Consider the following 23263-nt stretch of genomic DNA (forward strand, 5'->3'; position numbering starts at 1 on the left):
GTACAATGGGATTGTGCCAAATCTACTCTGGTTACATTTCTTTCTGGTTCTTAATCTGAGAGTTTTTAGTTTACCTAGAGAAGTCAACTATCTTAACACAAAACACCTTCTTCCACTAGGCATTATCAGTGTCTTTTTTTAATTTAAATTTTATTTTTATTTAAGAACAAAACCATGAGTGACTCACCATCACCAGCATCATCGAACTTTATCTTGCCCCCACTCTTTGAGGGATTGCAAGCATTATCGGTGTCTTAAGCTGTTACAGAACCACCGTGAAGCACCACAACTCTAAGCATCATCTGCTCTGAACCTGGTACATGACCTCATCAGTATGCACTATGTTTTTATCTGCTGCCCATTAGACCCTACTCTTCTTGAAGGCATCAGTGTTTCACTTGGGGCACGAGAGTGTAGTTGTGGATGACAGCCATGTAGGTCTCAAAAAGCATTTATGGTCCTCTAGGAGAAGCAGGCTTCATTCTTAAGAGACACTAAATACAAAGTTGCGTCTGGTAGGTAGGTAGATCAGAAAAACAACCTACTTGATTTTTTTCCTGTAAGAAATAATGAAGGGAAAAATAAAAATAGACTCACTCGATTCGACCCCACAACAGTGAGAGAGGATTTTTATTGGTCTTAAGAGGTCAGCGCCCTTCGGTTCAGTATCAGTGAGCACAGGAGAGGAAACCGTGTATGTAGTTTTGTAGTAGAGAGCAGGAGGTAGGGCATAGCTTCGCCATAGCCAGCGACTGCTTTTCGAAACTGCAGGACGGGAGATGCCTGTTCTTTCCACCTTTGGTCTCCCAAGGAAAACCGTAGGCGGCAGGTTTCCAAGAGCCTTGGGTCTGTTTATGGCCAGGATCAGGGTGGGTGGTTTCCTTTACTTCCTCGTTTAAAGCGCAACAACTTTTCCCGATGGGAGAGAGTCTCCTTCAAGGAAACTAGCACAAAGAGTAAGATTGGAGGGAAAACGCTACAACTCAGTGCAGCCTCATTCCAGGTCGCACCTGCTCTGCTTAAGCCAAGAAGCCATCCCTAACAGCTACACCGGGTACCTGAGGACAAGCGCATGCGCAGTAAACCCAACTCCGCTCGCCCGCTGACGTCATTCTGGGCCGCGCGGCTCCGCCCTTCCCAAGATGGCGCTGTTCTCCGTGCGGAAGGCGCGTGAGTGCTGGCGCTTCATCCGGGCACTTCACAAAGGACCCGCAGCTACTCCGGCTCCCCAGGTAACCCGAGCCGGCCTTCTGCAGTAGGCCTCCGGTTCTGCGAGCGCCTCTCCGCTCCCCTTCCCTCCCGCCACTTATTTCTCCCTTCCTTCTTCTTGTAAGGAGCCCTCCGCACTTCCTCTCCGAGGTCCACTAGCCTATGACTGTCCCCGGTCTCAGAGCGTGGCGACGTCGCAAACACACGTGACAGCGTGAGGCCCGGCTGCTGCAAAGTGCGCGCCGCTCGACCACGTGTGGCCCGCGTTGCCAGGCAACGCAGGAAGCCGTCTCTTGAATGTGCGTGACGTTATCAGACACCTAGTTGCTCTGAGATCGTTTCTTGCGCACCATTCTGTTAGGTTTTTATCCTCCTTTCCCTCAACAGCTACCCCGGGTGCAGCTGAGAAATCAGAAACAAATATCTGAATTGGTGTAGAATTGGTCTGTTTAGGTTTTGCAGTAGCGAGCCTTGTGACTGTGAGCAAGGACTCGCACCACTCTGGCTCTCCCCAGATCCTTTGGCATCCTATACCTACCAGGTGCTGCAACCAACAGCAAGAAGCTGCCAAAATACTTCATACTGTTGCCTGCCTGACAGCACTGCGGTCACCATGACTGTGCGCTGAGCGTGATATGGTATGGTGGCAGGGGATATACTTTCAGTCGTTCATACAAGCACTCAAAATCCCAGAATATGGCATTTTAACATACATCATCACAGAAGTAGTGTCTGAGCGCGGAAAGGAAATTTGAATTTCTGTGATGAAGTAATTTTTGACGGTGCGTGTTCTTCACCATTAATGCCCAGATGTGACGTGATGATGTATTGAAAAGCATATAGGCCTGGTCCTAAAAGTTCCTGGCTTTTTCTAACATTTGCTGGCTGTGTGACAGAACGAACTGTAATCCTCTTTTGTTTAGCAGATGGCCTAGAGAAAGAGGTGGATTGATTGGCATTTTAATGTACTTCCAAACCTGGCGAGCCTATGTGCTCGTGACTATGAAAATAAAGTATAGCCAGTGAGAGTAGATGAAAACTAACATGTAAGATTATGTTTCTAATCATGCCATAAATTACCAATTCTCTGAACTCCTGTTTTCTGCATTAATGTAAACCAGTACATTCCAGGGTACAGTACTGGAAACTCAGAAAACAAGTATTGAAGTGTTACTTTATGTTTAAAAATACAGTGTTATGTAAGAATTGATTCCAGCTTTAATCATCAGATGCCCTTTTCCTTGAAGTTTGGAAATCTGACTTCAGAACAGTAACTATTAATCATGGGCACAGCATTGTGGGTGCAACCAAGGATTTCTATTTGAAAACCCTTAATTTAGGTTGAAATAAGAAGACGTAAAGTTACTGTTTCTGCAGTGTCGTGATGCGTATCACTTGAAAACGATGGCATGAAAGACCAAGGCAAGCTCAGGTTGCTGGCAGAGGCCTGTAATCCAGCTATTCTGGAGGTAGAAGTAGAGGCAAGAGGATCACAAGCTTAAGATCAAACTGGGGCTACAAAATAAGTTCAAGGTCAGTTTGGGTGATAAAGTGAGGTTCTTTGTCTCAAAATAAAAAGTATGAGGACGGACGGCTGGAGATATAGCTCGGTGGCAGGGCGCTTGCCCGGAAGCACGTGACATATGTGCAAAAGCACTAATGAAATCCTCCCGAAGCACTGATAGGAAAGACTAAACATTGTGTCCTGGCTATGGTTTCAGTAGTGTTTGTACACACGTGTTTACCCACAGGGGGAAGGCTGGAAGGTGGCAGTCTTCTCTAACACTTTGATGGGCTTTGCTCGTCCTAAATAGTGGATTAAAAGTAACTTAAGTGTGCTTTAATCCTTTGTCTCGTGTGTTTCAAATTGCAGGTGTGTCACTTTTATAACCAGAAAAAAAAAAAAAATTGAAAGCATAAATCTCCCTACAAACCTATAGTCCCTGATGCTGTTTGGGCATTTTAGGTTTCTGAGGGAGATACCTGTCCTATATTGCCATTATTGAAGTGGCCTTGGAAGAGGACTCCTAAAAATTTATGGCCACTTTTCCTGTGTGTGTCTTCTTTTTCTATTGAAAAGCATCCTTTGAAGTCAAAGGGATTTTGTGAGCAGATGCAGGAATATGTGAAGGAAGAATTGGATTCTCAAACCAGATGCACTGCACGTTTTTATGACATCTCATAACCTTTGCAGAAAACAAAAAAAAGGTTTTTAAGAGCATATTATAATAGAAAGAAATGCATATTTATCATATAGGTGGTTTTATCAAACCAAGAAATGGTTAGTTGCTTGGTTATTGGTTTAGGCTGTGTGCTTGCCCCCTGAGGTGGGAGCAGACATAGATGAGCCATAGTGTGCTTTTGTTAGAAACTGTGAACTAATGGGCTGTGAATCTTAAGTTGTTTTAATGTTTTGGGGAATTTTTTTTTTTTTTTTTGCAGTATCTTAAATAAGAAATGTGGCATTGGTGAGATGTATAACATATTTACTCCTCAAGGCTACATGTAAACTCAAACTTAAAATGCCAAGAAAGAGGTAGAGGTATGGCTAGTGCTTTCTTAGTATAGGGGAGTTCCTGGATTTAGTCCCTAGTATCTTAACGAGGGAGGAAGAAAATGCCAATAAGAGCACATCATACCATATTCATTATGGATGTATACAATTGATGTGGAAATGGTTTATTTTGTCAGGTGTTGCCTGACAGAAAACTGTTGAAATCTGACGAGATGAGAGTAATCACGAAGTCAGAGAAATGAAAATCTGACGTGATATTTAAAGGCTGGTGGTATTAGCTACATTAAGCCTGTCATCATCGACTAAACACAGAATCTATGCTTCTTTAAGCACTCATTCATGATTGTATTTTGAAAACAAATATTCTTGGTTAGAAGATTTTTGCAAGACTATAATCATTTAGTTGACATACAGAAAGTCCTCATTTCATTTTCAGCCCTCCTCAGCCTAGGTTTGGCTAACACTGCCCTATTCTTTCTCCCACTTATGGCCATTAGACCAGTGATGCTCAGCCTGTGGGTCCCAACCCTTTTGGGGGTCAAATGACCCTTTAACAGGGGTCACCTAAGACCATCTGCATATCAGATATTTGTATAATGATTCATAACAGTAGCAAAATTAGACTTATGAAGTGACAATGAAAATAATTCTATAGCTGTAGGGTCACCAAAACATGAGGAACTATATTAAGGCATTGCAACATAAAAAGATTGAGAAACACTGCATTAGATGAAGGAATGTGTTTCAAAAAAAAAAAAAAGAAAGAAAGAAAGAAAGAAAGAGCCACTGTGTTCAATTTCTGGTTTCATGATAAAAACTTTTAAAATAACTTAAGATTTCCAAAGTTGCAGAATAAGCTCAAGAAATTCCTGTCCAGACTGTGCAGTGCTTTATGCTACACACTCAAAATTATCACAACGTGAACTTAACGTTGTACAGTGCTGTTACCGTAGGTATAAACCAAATTCTAATTCTGCCAGTTCCTCCAGCACTCCTGTCATTTCACCCTGAGGAGTGTCCGCTCCCACCTTTCATTGCTGTGTGTTCTCCACAGGGACTGCTCTCTGGCTTTCACTATTGAAGGTTGTACTTTTGCTACTATTTAGGAGCACGGGTCAGATGTTCTGTGGAACGGCTCAGTGTGGGTCCTCCTAGGGACTTCTCATGATTAGATGTGAGTTGTACATCTTGGCGAGAGTGCACAAGAGAGACGTTCCTGACCAGGTCGTGAGGCTGCATTAGCACGTCAAGAACTAGACAGTAGGATGTGGTTATGTACTTTCTCAGGTAGGCAGTGATGGAATGGGGGTGGTAAAGTTTGCTGTGAAAGTTACAGTCTGCATCTTACGCTTCTTGCTGCTTAGGTTTCTATGATTATAACACCCTGAAATTGGGGTGCTTCTGGTGACATTTTACTCCGTTCTTTTCACTTCTGTCTATGCAGTCTGCTCCATCTGTCCCACCCTCCTGGAAAGTTTTAGGAACCGCCACAGCCTGCTCAGAGTCGAGAACTGGGCCGGGGAGGAAGGTTTGCACTGTGCATCCACCTTCTAGCTTTTTCCCATCTCAAGGAATAAATACATTTGTTGAAAATGCCCTTTAGGATAGTTACTTATGTGAATTGAGTTAGTATAAATACAAATATCCCAGGTCTTTGAAAAATATATCTTGGGGCAGGTAATAAAAACCACGGAAGGTTTCTGCTGGAAACACAGAGGAGAGCCGGAGATAATTCTTAGGGCAGTCCCAGGCGGAAAGTACTGACAAGAGAGCTGCCACCCTCCAGATTCCTTCTCAGTTTATCATTTTCATACCTGCACATGAAGAAGTGTCTACAGAGAGGAGCTGCTGCTGCTGCTGCTGCTGCTGCTGGTGATGGTTGTGGTGGTGAATGTGTGTGTTTGTGTGTGTGTGTGTGTGTGTAAATAGAAAGAAAGAAAGGTACATTTTTGTATCAATATGAATACATATGTGCCTACACATATTTATATTTGCATGTATGTGTTTCTTTATGTCTTTTAGAAGAAGGAATGGTATTAGCACTTTGTGCCATACAAACCTTATCTCGCTCCTTCCAGCCCCTCTGTAATTTTTATTCCATGAAAGAAGACAATGAACTTGGGCAGATTGGCTGAGTTTCCCAAGCCACAGAACTAGTAGAGAACAGTGCCAGGATGCAATCCAGAGTTGCCTCTGCCTTTGTCATGTAATCAGAAGTTACCTCTTATCAGTGAGATAGTTTAGGGAGCACAGGGACACCCATAACCCTTCCTGCCGTTCTTCTCCTAGTCCCCAGCCACACACCCAACACAGGGCCCCTGGGATACAATATGGAATTTCTTAAGATATAGTTTGAAAACTGCTAAAGCTTCTTTTAATATAAAAGGGAGTTTGTTGATCAGGACCACAATTGATGGATAGATAGATTGATTATTTATTTATAGGAAACTTCTGAAATTGAGTAGTTTGAGTACTTAAGGTGAATATAGTATTTGTTCTGTTTACCTATCTCCACACAGGGTAGTCACCAAGAACTATTTTCCTTCCCGGCCCTTTCCATCATCTTTCTCATTTCTTTCCCACATTCTTGCTTTCTCAGAGCTTTCTCCCCATGGTACACTGGTCACTGTGCAAAAGGCAATGCTACAGCTTCATCTTGGGTCTCTGCCCAGCCTCACGTCCAGCATCTCACAAAGGACACTCTCCCGGGTTGTGCTCTTGTTGTTGGTGTAGCCGAGTGTCTGGGAGCTTCTCTTCTAAGCAGTTTCGTACAAGGCCACGTCTTCCTCCTAGACTCTTCTCAGGCAAGATTTACTCGTTTTGGATTGAGGCTGCTGTGGCGTAATGTAACACAGTAGGCGTGGAGATGACTTATAGGCAGAGATGATACGCTAACTCCAGCTTGACTTAATTTAACCGGCCTGTGCCTTTGCAGACTCCTTGCTATATCATTTCCTGGTGAGACCTGACTTTGTTTCCATTTAGGAGTGTAATGGTTTCTCTTGAGTTCTCTGTTTGCCAGCAGAGCAGGGTCATGTCCAGGTCGCTGTGCTGCCCTACCCCTTGCGTCCCCTTGGTCCTCCAGTCATTTACTGAAATTCCTCTCTAGCTCGTTTCTCTTGACACGGCCCTGGTTCTTTTCCTCTTGAACTGACCCTCCATTACCGCCGATTGGCTAGCAAACTGTCACTCAACTGCTCCTTTACCTCCTTAGAGCCAAGCCAATATGATGTCTAACCATGAGGAGTCTCTCTAGTTCCCTATCCATCCTTGCCAGGCCAGCAAGCAGCATCCAGGATGGCCACGCCTTCTCCCGTTCTGACCTGCTCACCGGTGAGACAGCTACAGTGAGAGTGCAACCCTGAATTGCTCAAGTACAGCCCTCCCTGTTCTCATGTCTTGGATGTTAGTTGTAGATTTTTTAAAACAGTTCTCTCTTGTATACATTTTCAAGTGGATTCTATTCTCTTTAATAATAACATTTTATTCTAACGCAGCACTCCGTGCTGTCCAAAATATTTCATGTGTTCCCGTTTAATCTTGAATACAACATAAAGAATTTCATTATTTAGCTGTTCAAAATTTCTACTCACTGGCCAAACTTCCTTTATGCCTTCTTCCCCCCCCCCTTTTTTTTAACCAATTCAGTGGTAAGGAGTAAATATCAATGTTCTTTCAAGTTTTAAGTGAGTATTCTCCTATTTCTATTAAAACGGCTTAATACCTAAATCATTTGGGACCTTAGTCTGATAATGCTGATAATTTCAGTTATTGCTAAGGATAATGGTAGCCAAGGAATGTCATGCTAGCAAACATTCATTGAATGCCTACCGTGTTCCCAGCACAGTTTTTAAAGGCATCGGATACATAATAGTTCATTTAGTCCTTTCTACCCAGCAAGGTCCAAGAATTCTGGGAGGGTTTAACAAGTCATTCAAGGTCATGTAATTATCCAGTGTCTGAGACAACCTGTGAGCCCAGTTATCCTGATTCCAAACCTTATACATGAACTAGAAAATGGCAGAAATATCTAAAAGAAACCATGCAAGTTAACTTTCCAATCACTGCTGTGAAACGTATAAGTATTCCTGGAAGCAACATGCAGCATAGACATTCTGAACCAAAATTTGCTGTTCTTCTTTGGCTGTGTGAGTTGTGGAAGTGGAGCAACGCTGCCTTGCAAATTTATCTCAGTGTCTCCATTGGCCACTTTCATGAAGATTGCCTTGGGTAAAAAGAAGGCTTTAAAACGTGAGTCCCAAGTGCATGTAGGAAGTTATGTTTATATATTGCCTATAGCCAAAAGGTCAACCTGGACAGAGCCCTGCGGCCAGAGCGAAGGTGGAGACTGCTAAATTGGAGGCTGACTGGGAATCTCTGTGTATCTTCTGGTTGTGATTTATGGCGAGAATACTTCAAGGAGTAGGAGTGAGCGGTGGCAAGGCAGGAGGAGTTATTAGTTACTGCTGCTGGCCCTCTCTGAAGAGGAGAAGGAACCGTTCCTGGAGCTCTTAAAGAGGTCTATGGTTCACTAATTATAGAGTATTGATTGTCATGATTACCAATCAGTACTCGTTAGGATGAGGGTGGGGCTTTAAAATTAACATTGTTGAACAGAGTTGACTTTATACGTGAAGCGAAAGGCTCCTGCTAACTTTTTTGTATAGCCTGTGTGAGTAGAGGCTGTGGACATTCTGTTCACACTCACCATCCTCACTCAGGAGTCCTTTGCGGAAGTAAAAGAATACAGTGGAGAAGGGAAACAGGTATGTTTGCTGAAATCCTTGATTTGGTCTTAACCGGTAGTTTAAAAAAAAACCTGCAAAATAGAAAATGTCAGTTTTCTAGGGGCAAGCATACAGTAAGAGGTGGAATTACAGGGAAATAGTAAGGACTAGACTGTTGTGGAAATGCACCCTCTCCTGCAAAACTAGTTTTTGGTTTTTGTTTTTTTGTTTTTTTGGTTGAAAAGAAAAAAACAGCTTTGGCTTACAATGTCCAGCAGTTCTCTAACCACCGCATGCCACTAACTGGAGCATGCAAGGTCAGTAACTGTGAAGAACGTTTGTAAAAGATAAACATTCACACGATGCCACTCCTGCCACCGGGAGGTTAAAGGAGCAGCACATCCCTGCTTGTGTTCTGCCACGCTGTGCGTCGCAAGGCCACGCGATAGCGCAGAGTCAGCGTAGACGTGTCTGCGTGATGATGCCCTGTAACTGCCCGAACTTATCCAACTTGGTTTTCTCGTTTGCAGAAACGTTACCGATGCGCACACGGTAGGGATTCTCTGTGGATTTGAGAATCCGCCACGTGTATGAAGTCCCTGGGCTACTGGTCAGTACTTGCAGACCTGCCTCGCCTGCTCTTAGCAAGCTTAACAGTAGGTCTCCATCTCCACAGTCCTTCCTTCCCCTGACACCCAACCACGGCAGCTTCCCGGAAGCAGAGGCGGACCTGTCCCTTCTCACGGACTGCGGTCCTCGTGGCCTTGAAGATCCTTTGCAGGGCATTTCTACTACATAGATCCTTGACTCGGAGTTGATAAAATTCCCCTTTGCTTAGATTCACCCCCTTTACTTAATAGTGCATCTTTTTAAAGGTCTTTCTCCCATCCATATCTTTCTGTATTCTGCTATTTTTCATTTCATTTTACTTGGTTTATGACAGCATCTTACTTTGTAGCTTTTGCTAGATTCAAACCTGGAATCCTTCTGCCTCCATTTCCCAAGTGCTAGGATTATAGGCATGCCTCGCTGTTTCGCCACTTTCAGAAACTATGTAAAATGTTTGCACTTCAGCGATACAGGGGCTTAAAACAAACAACAGCAGCAGAAATATATATATATATATATATATATATATATATATATATATATATATATATATATATATATATATATATTAAGACATTGTAGAAAATTTTGTCCTCAAGCTGGAGGTAAGCACTTCTAGTTTGAAATTGTATCTTCCCATTTTTAAATTATGATACTTCATTCCTGCCTGTAGAAATGAGCACGCACCTCTTTATAGTCTGCCTTCGTTAGAAAACAAAAACAAAAACAAAACCCATTTGCTCGAGACAGGTGGGTGAGCATGCCTTTGCTGTAGCAGGAAGCGGCTCTGTGATCCATATCTAGGCTTCACTTAGCATGTAGAGGTCCCAAGGCAGCACACTCCCGGAGGCCCCTACCCGTCCTGAGTAGTGAGGATGAGCCCTTCCTGTGGAGCCGTAGCTATGATAAGTAAATGTGTGATAAATGATCTATTACCTGAATCCTTGGTGTTATGCTTCCTACCCTAGAACACCCCAGTAGTTATTCACTGAATGCACACAGTGAGAAACAAATCAACAGAGTGGCACGTCAGAACATTCCTAGTGTTGATATCAAGCGTGTTGTTAAATAGAAACCATACATGTTAATATATTTTGTGCCTAATTGGTTCCATCTGATGTGTTTATTCATTGCATGTAGGAACTGTTAATTCCCAGTGTATCTAGGCACTTTTGTTGCGGGAAGGCAGTGGCAGTTTTACTTCAGCAGTTGTCTAATAGGCTCTAGGTGTCTAAGCATGTGCTGTGGCTGAAGTGTGCTCTGCCAGCTCTAGTCCTCTTTCCCCTGGTACTGATAATTATGTGAGGTTTGTTTCACTGAAGCTTCCTACCTCTGTATAAGGGGAGTGTAAACATATTCACAATTAAGATGAAAAGCTTTTGGTATGAAAACAGCTGTCCAGTTCAGGAAATATGCTATTATCTATACAGTGATCACTGTTATCTTGTTATTGTGATGAAGGGTTTCCTTGTTACCTTTCATGAAAGATAAGAACTCGTTCATTAATTGTGGGGTTGGTTGTTTTTTTTTCTCATTCAGTCACCAGTTTGTAGTGTCCTTAAGACAGCTTGCTAACCCACACCTAGCACCTTGGGAGCTCTTGGTGTTGCTGTGCTCTGTGTAGGAAGCGTCCCTACCTCTCTCTGCAGCTACATGATAGACGCGTCAGGACCAGGCTCAAGGCTTCTAATGTAAGGCACTTTTGCTTTTAGTTCCACCATGGTAAGAGTGGACTGGAATAGTGCAAGGTTTTACATGGTGAAGTAAGTTGTGTGTTCTTCTTTCAGAGTGGCTCATGGCACTTTGACATCTGGTCAGAGACACTTTATCGCTATACTCGCATATGAATTTGTCAGGTATGTGTTTAATAAACCCTTAAGCCAACCCAGTGTAATCGCAGAGTAATCGTGGAGAGAGTAGTACTGGTTGTAACATTCGCACGCTTTAGTCTGTTTAGGCTGCTTCAGTAGTACTGGGTAGCATAAACAACAACCATATATTTTTTGTACTTTTGGAGGCTGAGAAGTCCAAAATCAAGGTGCTAGTGGATTCCATTTCTGGTGAAGGCTTCCTTTATAGTTCCTAGGGAGCTGCCATCTCACTGGGGAAAGGGACAGGAGGCCTCTTGGGATCTCTCACAAGGGCAGAGGTCCCTGAGATTACCTCTTCATGACCTAGTCACCTCCCTGCTTTGTTTGCCGCCACATTAGGAACTAAGATTGAACAACAAGTTTTGGGGTTTGCAGGGGTTTTTGGTTTTGTCTGTTTTAGTATGAAATTTCAGTGGCCAAACATCTTGTGAAACCAAGACTGGTTCTCACCAATCTTTGAAATGTGTTGGATATTCCAGTGTTTCAGTGTTGACATGACATCTAGCAGCTGTTCTTCACATCGAAAGCGGAACAGAAATTCTTTAGCTGACCATGTGTCCTTAATTTTGATTGGGAATACATTAACATATTTATGACTTAAAAAATAGACACACTTTGTTCTCTGATTTTATTTTTCTCCCTAACGATGGGCCTTTTGATCAGGTTTCAGTGATATTTTTCATTTTGAAAGTTACATGTTGACTTTAGATCACGTGAACACAGGACACAAGACGCAGGGCCAGCCTCTTCCACTGCCTCACAGGCTAGGCAGAGTGGGGAGACAAGAGAGTGGCTGGCTCTTAAAAATTAAGTTGCAAAGCTATGATCACTGGTGAAGGCACTCTCATTTGAATAGCACTTAAAGTTTGGTCTTCTACAGAAAGGTGACTGAGAAAGCCATATGGGGAGAAAGATGCTTAGTAGATAATGTGCAAGCTGTAGGAATTAAGTCAGATTTCTAGCACCCATGTAGAAAGTGGACAAGGTTATGTACCTGTAGTTCCAGTATGGGGGAGGCAGACAGGAGGATCCCTAGGGCTTACTGGCTAGCCAGCTTAGCCAATCAGTGAGAGGCCTTTTCTCTGAAAATAAGGCAGGAATGATTGATATAGACACCTGAAGCCAACTTCCGCGTTCCACAGATAGGTACAGGTGTTCACACTCACAGACAGGCACATGTGTACACACATGCATACACCACACGCAGGAAAGGAAGGGATTGGAGGGAGGGAGAGGGGGAGGGGAGTAGGGAGAGAAGGAGGATAGTCATATAAAGTGGGAAGAAAACTAAAAGCCAGAGTTATAGGCAAAAGTTGAAGAATGTAAAAGGAAAACAGATAGAAGAAGAGTCTTACGGGCTGACCTAGGGACGCCAAGGGAGCTAGAACTGCAGAGGTCGCTGAAGGGTATCTGTACGGTAAAAAAAGGCTGAAGGTTGCCAAATGGCATTTATAATTGATTTATACCCAAAAATGAGAGCATCAGTAACTGTGAATGTTTTTTGAGGCTGAAAATTAATCTCAGTGAAGCAAGAGATGAGAAAGGATTGCCCTTTAAACAGCCCGCTTGAGCACAGACTGAAAGTAAAGGGAGCTGTAAACAGTGCCATCCTCAGTCGACTTTTGGGGTAGCCTTTAGGATCGAGCAAACTTGACCATGTTAGAAGCATACATATAAAGACGGAGAGGAGATAAACCTTGAGTCCGGGGCATCGAGGAGATGTGAACAGCAGGAGAGAGCCATCTGTGGGAGTTGTGAACCGTGGGAAAGAGCCGTCTGTGGGAGATGTGAACAGTGGGAGAGAGCCGTCTGTGGGAGAGGTGAACCGTGGGAGAGAGCCGTCTGTGGGAGAGGTGAACCGTGGGAGAGAGCCGTCTGTGGGAGAGGTGAACCGTGGGAGAGAGCCGTCTGTGGGAGAGGTGAACCGTGGGAGAGAGCCGTCTGTGGGAGAGGTGAACCGTGGGAGAGAGCCGTCTGTGGGAGAGGTGAACCGTGGGAGAGAGCCGTCTGTGGGAGACGTGAACCGTGGGAGAGAGCCGTCTGTGGGAGACGTGAACCGTGGGAGAGAGCCGTCTGTGGGAGACGTGAACCGTGGGAGAGAGCCGTCTGTGGGAGACGTGAACCGTGGGAGAGAGCCGTCTGTGGGAGACGTGAACCGTGGGAGAGAGCCGTCTGTGGGAGACGTGAACCGTGGGAGAGAGCCGTCTGTGGGAGACGTGAACCGTGGGAGAGAGCCGTCTGTGGGAGACGTGAACCGTGGGAGAGAGCCGTCTGTGGGAGACGTGAACCGTGGGAGAGAGCCGTCTGTGGGAGCTGGGTAGAGATGGTGTGGGAGCAATGGAGGATTGCCCAACGTATCGGGCATTAGCTCTTCCAAGGGGTTTGATGTGAGGAGACAGTGTAGATTAATGGGTTAAAGCATGGGCTGCGAAGTTACAGGCTGTTCTAATCCAAGTTCGTTTATTTGACCATTAGATGGTAGAAGTCAGGGTGTAGGGCAAGTACAGGAATCTGTAGCTCACATTGTCTACATCTGTAAGATGAGCAAGATCAGCATTCACAGCATGACCTCTGCAGCCAGGCTGCCAGTGTTTGGGCCTATATGCCCCGCTACATTTTTCTTTTTGTATCATCTGTAACATGAGGACACTGATAGCTACTTGTATCTGTGATGGTTGCTGTGAGGACCACATGAGTTAGTGTTTATAGGATCTAGAACAGCGCCGGAGTACATTGTATGGAGTAAGTTTGTTTGTTTTGTTTTGTTTTTGTTTTTGATTTTGATTTTTAAATGTTTGGTACCTAGGTGTTTAAGATCCTAAGTGAAATTAAAACTAGAAATTCGTTTATACATAGATCCTATAGAGTTTTTACATTTTTATTGTGGCCAAAACTACTTAGCATTGAAGTATCTAATGCTCTTACTAGCCTTCATCCGCAGTTGGAGTCTCGCCTGTTGGGACATGGTGGCAGGGGAGCTGAGGTGGCCCGTGGGTGCACAGTTGGGGGGGGAAGAATAGTGACATTCATGATGTTAAAATGGTGGAATGGTGATAAAACCTTGGGTCCAACATGGACTAAACAGATAGAGTTGAAATCAGGCAGATTTACTGAAAGCCGGTGAGGTGAGTGGCTCAGATGCCTGGTGCTTGAGCTCCCTCGGGTATGGAGCTTGACAAGAGCCAGATCCCCAAACATGCAGTCAATTTAAGAGCGTGTCCGAGAAGTGGGAGCTAACGATAGATAAAGGCTGAGTAAGTGAAAACACTGATTCATCATGAGCCCTTGCTTGGCTTTGCTCTGTGCTGCCTTGTTTTGGTGGAGGACCAATAGAAGGGGAGCCTGTGGCTGCAGAGGTGCTAGCGGCTGAGAGCACTTGCCGTTCTTAGGGAGGATCAGGGTTCAGTTCTCAGCACCCACATGGTAGCTCCCAGCCGTGTATCTATAACTAGTTCCAGGGCAACCAACACCCTCTTCTGAGCTCCACAAGCACCATGCACACACAAGTGCACATACACACATATAGACACACAAACATAAAATACACATAAAATAAAATAAATAAGTCTATACTAAAAGCCTTTGGCCTGAGTGGGATGCTGGTGAGAGGCCATGAGAAGGCTTGACTAACTTGGTAGCATCTGACCTAGGTACTAAAGCCTCACTGAGAGCGCTTTGATAAAATGAATTCAGAAAATCAAGAATGCAAGCAGGGAGACCAGTTGTGAGGCAACCGGCAGCCAGGTAAACAGTAACAGTGTCTTGGGTTGAGCAGGGAGGTAAAGATGGGGTGGTCAGATGCTGGATATTTTAAATAGAAGTAGAATTAACAAGATTTTCTGGCTGACGGGAATAGAATGAAAGAATCGGCTGTGGCTCTAGGGACTCTAGCCAGGACAACCAAATGATCAGAAGGGATTCACACTGAGACGGAATGACTGTATGTGACGGAGCACAATTTGGGGAGAATATCTGGAGTTCCCTTATGTATGCTGACCTGAAACGGCTTGTGGGCACTTCCATGGAGCTGTCAGGCAAGCAATCAGATATCCCAGACCAAAGCTCACGAGAGATGTATAGATGGAGACAGACATTTAACAGTTCTTAACAGAGAATGTATAACGTTAGCCTGAGGTTAGGTGTGCAATCACAGTATGTTTAGGAAGCACTTAGGAAGAGAGGGGGGTAGGGGAGGGCGTGGATAAGAGAGAACAGAAGCAATTCCGATACTGAGTCTGTGAACACGACCAAGCTTGGGGACCTGAGTTTGACTAGACACACATGATGGGAGGAGTGAACCAGCTCCCAAAGGTTGTTCTTTCACCTTCATTTACAGTGTACTGTGCGCGCGCGCGCGCGTGCTCACACACACACACACACACACAGAGGGGAGGAGGGGAGGGAGAGAGAGGAGAGAGAGATATAATTCTAAATTAAAATAAAAGATGTTGGGATTATGAGAAAAACCAGGCAAGATAGTACAAATAGGTACAAGAAAAAGTAGAAGATGCTGGACATTGTGCTACAGAGTACAGTCCCAGCATTTGGGAGACTGAGGCAGGAAAACCTTCATTTGAAGCCAGTGTCCAAAGCATAGAGTTCTAGTCCAGACAGAACTACAGAGTGAGACCTTGTTCCAAAACAGCAAGGAAACAAACAGGAACGAAACAAAAAAGCAAAAAGAGGCAGGAAGCCAAGTTAGGGAAACGTTTTATAGATTACTCTGTGTATATGCTTGCCCATGCACACATATACACCTTCACACACGCACCCACTCATACAATATACCTATATACTGTCACACACACGTGCACACATTCATACACCTCCATATATACATGCATGCACATTGCACACACGTGCACACACAATTACACTGTCATGTATGTACACACATGTACATTTACACACTCATGCAGTCACTCAGACACTGTCATACACACATACACACTCGCGCGCACGCACGCTGGCCTTATGAGCCATGCTGTGAGGACTTTACGTGAACTATGAGGTATTTGATACTTTATTAAGTAAATCCCCTGGGCTCAGGAGCAAGACCCTTAGGCCATCTACTCCTGACTTTTAATGAAGTCTACTTATGTGGTAGCACAGATGTCTAAGGTTGCTAGCTGATTCTGAAATTTAGCCTTTAGTGAAAGAACCTGTAACATAAGATGATGCTGCCTAAACATTTAGAGCCTGTACACATACACACGTGCATACATACATACACACACACATAGGAATACATACAGAAATGGACAGGGGGACACATGCACACATGTGCATGCACTCATGCACACATACACACGTGCGCACACACACACACGCGCGCACACACACACACACACACACACACATATACACGGTTATAGTTTCAATGGCAATAGGAGTGAGAATAGTTCTGACAGGAATGAGAAGGCTTTTCAGAATATTAGCAGTCACATCCGTTTGAGCTTCACAGAAAGAATCATGAGAATGCGTGATTAGAATTGATCAGATATTTGGCTGTCTTTTTCAACCAAAAGATGGATTTGAACCAGATTAACCACTCCTATGGCTTAGTTTTGAAGAAAGAGGGGTGTGGGGAGGAGGCAATTATTTGTCTCTTTGTTCAAAGGCCTTTTTGTATCGTCGATCCCTGAAAAGCTAGTGGAGGAGCCAGCCTTTCACATCCATTAAGGTCAGCCCTGAAACTGTTGAATTTGATCTCTTCCATTTACCATCTGGATACAGTAGAGAAAAAGCTATTCTGCACTGGTTGCTGGATACCGGCCAGAGAATAATGTCAGGGCATCAAAGGCTCGAGGCTCTCGGTCCATTCTGCCTAATGATCACAGGCAGCGGCTGTGCTCCAGTTTTGTAGTATGTTTCATTTTTGCAGTGACAATTTATATTCCAGTAAAATAGATCACAAGGATTACTGCCAGCTTGTCAAAGGTAGGAGTCTTCTATCATAGACACCCCCTCCAAAAGGACTGCATTTTAATTGGGCAAAGCTTGATTTCCGAAGCCCATTTCTCTCCGTTCCAGCCTGCCGCCTTTCTCATGGACAGCACTTACTTCAGGAAGGATTCTAATTCATAGTTTCTTTCATTCCATACCTCAGCCCCCAGTTTAAAATCTTAAAATTGACCTCATTTAAATTGGTATTCATCATCTTCTTTATATGGTACCTGGCCAGCTAATGACTTTGCTGAGAGTTATCTGGGAATCTGACATCCACAGTTCACACCAACTGGAGTCAGTTGTGGCTGGAATGTTTTATTGTTATTGTTATTGTTGTTATTAACTATTAAATGTGGATAGGAAGCAGTGGCAGCAGCATGTCCCACGTCTTCCCTAAGATGAGGAGGAGACTTGCAGCAAAGGACCTGCATTTTCAGGTAGCTGGAGCCCATTGAGTGTTGGGCTCTGCTACGGCAACTTTGCTTTGGATCTTTGCAAAGGCACCAAAATCTTACTGAGAAGAGATCACAGTAAAAATCTGAAACTCCGACAATGAAAACTACTTTCCTTGTGGCAAGGGCAGTCCTCAGCCTGCATCTCAAGGAAAATGGCAGGTTCCAGGTCTACTGCTCTGACCTAGGAAGCTGGAGTCATTGTTGCTGAGTGCCAGCTGTCCTCAGAAGCCATGCGCTGTGCTTCTGGGTTCTGTACCCTGCCCGTGTTCTCCAGGGGGCCCACTGCCCCCGTCTCCTCATCACAGGGACTTTCCTCTCAGCATCTTTTCTGCTTTTCTTTGTTTTTGATTTCCCTGTGCTGAGAGCAAGAAACAGTTCTTCAGGATTAAGTATAAACAGTAAAATCGCTTCTAAACCACTAGGCAAGCTGACAACTCTTAGCACCGTCCTCTTCTGTTCTCCACCTTATTTTTATTTTTAAGTAATGTTTTTTACATTTTGAAATGAAAATGCATAATATATACTTCTAAATATATAAATGCAAACCTATATTTATAAACTTACATATTTATAAATATTTAAATGTTCAGTGAGGCAGCGTCACTCACTGACTGGAGCTTACTGTTTTTAGGCTAGGCTACATGGCCAGCAAGCCCCAAACATCCTCCTGTCCCCTCATGATTCCCCAGGCTGAAGTTACAGCTGTGCACACAGGCTACTCTGAAACTCACGAGTGCTGAGGTCTGACTGCAGGTCCTGTGCTTCTGCAGCACACACTCACCCAGTGAGCCACGCCCCAGCTGTTAGGCTTTGTGCACATTCAGCTTTTCCTTAGACACTTCTGTTCTATTCTACACACTGATGCTCTGGTTTTCTTCTATTGCTTCACTGCTCAAAGGTCTTTTCTTTGGAAGAAATAAAGGGGGAGGGGGGCTGCTGAGATGTTAAGACAGCCCTGCATCACTAGACACAGACTGGTTCCTGGTGCTGCCATCTCCAGCCCCTCTGTGCCTGGATCACCTCTGGGCATGATGATGGGGGATGTAGCATATAGCTTAGTGTCAACAAGTGGGCCAAGTACAGGAAGAGAACAGCATGGTGCAGCCGACTGCTCAGTGTGCACTTACTATTGTTATTGTACTTATCTGATACACTTTTACATAAGCAAGTACTAGAGTTTGGATCTTGAATGCCTTCAAAGGTCCATGTAAAAAGCCTTGACCCCCATCTTGTGACATTGTGGGATTTAGAAGAAATTTTAAGAAGAGCCTAGTTTAAGGAAGTTAGGTCAATGGGGGCATGCCCTTGAGGGGTACTGGGACTCCAGTCTCTTTGGCTCTTACTTTTCCAGTTATGTGACCTGAACAGACCTCAACCAGGTTCTCCCACAGTTATGTACTGTGCCAACACAGTATTAGGGTTAAATGATTGCAGCCTAAAATCTATGAAACTCTGAACCAATACAAACCTTTTCTTTTATTAAACTGATTTTCTCATGTATCTTGTCACAGTGATAGAATGCCAAAATGCATAATGAGTTGAGTTATTTTTACTTCAGCCAAGTATTTAGCATCGTTAGCCTTTTATTGATTGTTATAAATGGAACTATCCTGAGCTTTACTGAAATAATTTCAGGAGGAAATACTGAGGGAAGGGAAAGTCTTGAAAATTCAATTATTGTCTTTGAGGCTTTGGGGTAATAGAAGCGTAGTTAGCAAGAACCAGTAGGATTAGTCCTTGCAAAATCCAGGACTACAAAGATTTAATATCTTCCTTTATTCTCATCTTGTTTGTATATCTTGCACTTTGAGGAAGGGCCTTCCTTGTGTGTATATGCAGTCAGCTCCTGTTCTCATAAAACTCTGAATTATTTAAAAAGAAGTTAAAGACCACTTTTACTTACTATTTTTCTTTCTATTGCCCACATCTGTCATGCTGGCTAGTTTTCTGTCAACTTGACCCAAGCTAGAATCATTTAGAAAAAAGGAACTTAAGTTTAGAAAATGTCCTCACCAGATTGGCCCATGGTCAAACCTGTGGTGTGTTTTCTCGATTGATGATGGACATGGGAGGGCCCAGCTCACTGTGGGCAGTTCCACCCCTGGGCTGTCGGCCCTGGCGCTATAGGAGAACTGACTGAGAAAGCCAGTAAGGGGCACTCCTCCATGCCTTCTGCTTAAGTTCCTGCCTCAAGGTTCCTGCCCTGCCAGAGTTCCTGTCCAAACTTCCTTTGATGATGGATTGTGATACGCAAGTGTAAGCAAAATAAACTCTCCTCCCTAAGTTGTTTTGGTCATAGTGTTCTATCAGAGCAATAGAAATCTCAAGTAAGACATCTGTCTGTTCTCTTTCCTAGTATTAATAAATTCCAATTTGGCTTAAGCATTGGTGTGAAGCAACACCCACTCCTTTTGCTACTATGGAAACCGAGGAGGCTCTCTCCTCTCAGGTAGAATAAACAGTAAGTGCGCAAGTCCTAGGCTTGAGCAATGGGAGCCCCTTGGGTCTCTTTCTGAGTCTTGCAGGGATCTGATGCACTCGCTGAGGGGAACAGCGTGGCGGAGAACTCAGGAGGGAGTTTTAGGCTCCCTCTGACACTTGTGATGAGAGTGTTTAGTTTTACATGGAACCACTGAACTGTAAAATGTTTGTATCACGTTCGGTTCCCTGGATTAGTGAGGAAGTTGCTGCCATTCCTGTGCTCGCCAGCGTTTGATAGTATATTTTGGATTTGAGTCTTTGTGACATCCTTTTGTTCTTGTTACTTGGGATTTTCTAATGAAACAATGTTGACATTCTTTTTAAAATGAATTTCCCTGCTATCTGCATATCTTGCTTCTTGAAGTGTCTGGTCATATCTTTTGTCTCCTTTTCACTCTGATTGTTTTTTCTTTCTTTTTAAAAAATTTTTATTTTAAGATTTTTAGAGTATTTCTTTATTCTGGGTAATAATCCTTTGACAGAGTATTCCATTTTAAAGAACTTTTTTATACTTTCTTACTATTTTCTGGCTATTTATGTATTTATTCCTTTTTATCATTCATTCATTCATTCATTCATTCATTCATTCACATTCGACATCCTGGTCATAGCCCCATCCCTCCTCGCCTCCCCTCCCCTATTCCTCAGAAAAGTGGAGCCCCCTTTCCATTCACTGCAGCTCATCAAATCACATAAGCACCGTGTGTGTCCTCTTCTTCCCCTGTGACCTGGAAGGCACTCCCGCCAGGGAGAAGTGATCAAAAATTGGCATCAGAATCTGTATCAGAGATATCCGCTGCTCCCCTTATTAGAGGACCCATATGAAGCCTGAGCTGCCCATTGGCCATCTTTGTAGAGAGCCTAGATTCAGTCCATCCGTGGTTGGTGCTTCAGTCTCAGCAATCCCCTCTGAACCCTGGTTAGTTGGCTCTGCTGGTCTTCTTGTGGAGCTCCTGCCACCTCCAGGTCCTTTTCTCCTTCCCCCTACTTTTCCATAAGACCCCCTACACGTCACTCAATGTTTGGCCGTGAGTCTCAGCATCTGTTTTGAACCACTGCTGGGTTGAGCCTCTCAGAGGACAACTCTGCTAGGCTCCTTTTTGCAAGCACAGCAGAGTATCATTAATAGTATCAAGAGTTGGCTCTCTCCCATGGGGTGGGTCTTGTATTGGGCCAGGCATTGGTTGGAATCCCCTTAATTTTTGCTCTGTCTTTATCCCTGCACACCTTGTAGACAGAGTAAATTTTGGGTAGAAGTTTTTGTGGGTGCGTTGGTGTTCCCCTCCGTCTACTAGGAGCCGTACCTAGTTATAGGCTGGCCTCTTCGGTCACTATGGATCCTGCTACTAGGAGTCTCAGCCATATTTCCCCTCATGTCCTCCCAGGGCCCTATTCTGACTTAGGTCTCCAGCTTGTCAAAGAGATGCCCCTAAGCACAGTTCTTTCTTCTCTGCAGGCCCCTGTCCTCCCACTTCCGCTCTCCCCAGGTGAGCTCCCCACCCTCACATCTCTCTGTGTTCTCTCTCCTACCTTGCTCCCTCTCTTCTGCCACTACCTCTGCCTTCTCTATCTCCCCTTCTGAGTGATATTTGAACCTCCTCCCTGGGATCCTCCTTTTAACTTATCTTCTTTGGGTCTGTGCATTGTAGTATGTTTATCCTGTAGTATATGGCTAAATTCTACTTATAAGTGAGTATAAATCATGTGTGTCTTTCTCGGTCATCACTCGGGATGATCTTTTCTAGTTTCGTCCATTTGCCTGCAAATCTCATGATTTCTTTGATTTTAATAGCTGAGTAATATTCCATTGTGCAGATGTGCCATGGTTTCTTTATCCATTCTTCTGTTGAGCGACATCTAGGTTGGTTCCAGATTCTGGCTGTTATGAATAAAGCTGCTATGAACATAGTTAAGCAAGTGTCCTTGTTGTGTGTTCGATCATCTTTTGGGTATATACCTAGGAGTGGTATTGCTGGTTTTTGTGGTAGAACTATTTCCAAGTTTCTGAGAACGTTCCAGATTGATTTCAATGTGTTTATTTCTTTATGTATTTTATTTATTTGTTTGTTTGTTGAGGAGGGGCGTCCCACAGAAGGTGTGTGGAGAACAGAGGACAATTCAAGAATCAACTCTCTTTTTCCACCATGTGTGTTCTCGGTATTTGACTTGGGTTGCCAGGTGTGGTAGCAAGTGCCTGTACACACTGAGCCATCTCTAGGATCCTACACCTTTTTCAAAAATTTTTTCAAGATTTGTAGCTTGCCTTCTTATTATCTTTACATTATATCTTATAGAGCTGATGTTTAAAACTTTAATTCTATCCAGTTTATCAATTATTTCCTTTGTGGAGTATGCCTTTGGTGCTATATTTAAAAAGTCATCACATATCCACCATCAGAAATGTTTTCCCGTATCTTAGGAGTCTCCTGATCTTGCATTTTATATTTAAATTTAGGATTCATTTTGAGTTAATTCTTGTACAATGTTTACTATCTGCATCTGTTTTGCACACAGGGGCCGAGTTGTTGAAAAGACTTTCCTTTGTTGAATTATCTCTGCATGAAAAGCATCAGTTGACACTGTACACTCTTCTAGCCCGCTGATCTCTTTATCTGTTCTGTGTAAACTGTCTTGATTTCTGTAGCATTATGGTCTATTAAGCAATGGTGGTGTTAGACCTCCGACTCTGTCCTTTGACCAGTCTTGCTCTCCTAATTAGTAAAGCGTGCCTTAAACATGGCGTGTACTAGTCCTCCAGCACTGGCTTGTTACAGTCCTCTCTGTTTTGATTGCTGCAGCAGTATAGTGTCTGAAACTTGGCAGTGTTAGCACTCCAGCTCTCTTCTTTCCAACTGAGTTGGCTATGCTGTTTCTCCATATAAACTTTAGAATCCATTTGTAGAAATATACAAGATAATTTGCTGGAATTTGAGCTTGGATTGAGTTGACACTTTAATTTTACTCATCCATGAACATGGTCCATCTCTTATTCTTTTTAGTTCTCTCATACCCTTCACTAGAGTTTTGCTGTTTTCCTCTGGTCAATCATATACATATCTTCTGTAAGTTATATATATGCATTTCTTTTTAGAAGGTGATAATATTAGTGGTAATGTATACTTACCTTAAAATATGATGAGAGGGAGGGAGAAAGAGCATGCATATATATGTGTGTCTAGAGGTCAAAGGATAACTTTTGAGAGTCAGTTTTCTCTTTCAGCCATGTTGAGGCAGGTCTCTTGTTTCTGCTGCACTGGTACTCCAGGCTAGCTGGCCTGAGAGCTTCTGGGTAAGGCTCCTGTTTATGCCTGTTTGTCTCAGGGTTGGAGTGTTGGATTGTAGATGTGTGCCACAGCATCTGGCTCTTTTCCAGGCATGAAACTCAGATGCACCCTTTGAGCTGTGCACCCTCTGAGCTGTCTTGTCAGTCTCCTGCTGTGTTTTAAT

At 43.7% G+C, this 23263-nt stretch overlaps 1 protein-coding gene across 1 annotated transcript in view; it reads left to right on the plus strand.

Annotated features, from left to right (window-relative positions):
- Positions 1 to 1127: 1127 nt before the first annotated feature.
- Wars2 (tryptophanyl tRNA synthetase 2, mitochondrial) overlaps positions 1128 to 23263 on the plus strand; it is a 77686-nt gene continuing 55550 nt past the window's right edge. Inside the window, 1 exon segment of the mRNA XM_051165993.1 lies at positions 1128 to 1232. Within this exon segment, the coding sequence (XP_051021950.1) occupies positions 1143 to 1232 (90 nt within the window). The 5' untranslated portion in view covers positions 1128 to 1142.

Source organism: Acomys russatus, chromosome 23, assembly GCF_903995435.1.
Source record: "Acomys russatus chromosome 23, mAcoRus1.1, whole genome shotgun sequence".
Taxonomy (NCBI): Eukaryota; Metazoa; Chordata; class Mammalia; order Rodentia; family Muridae; genus Acomys; species Acomys russatus.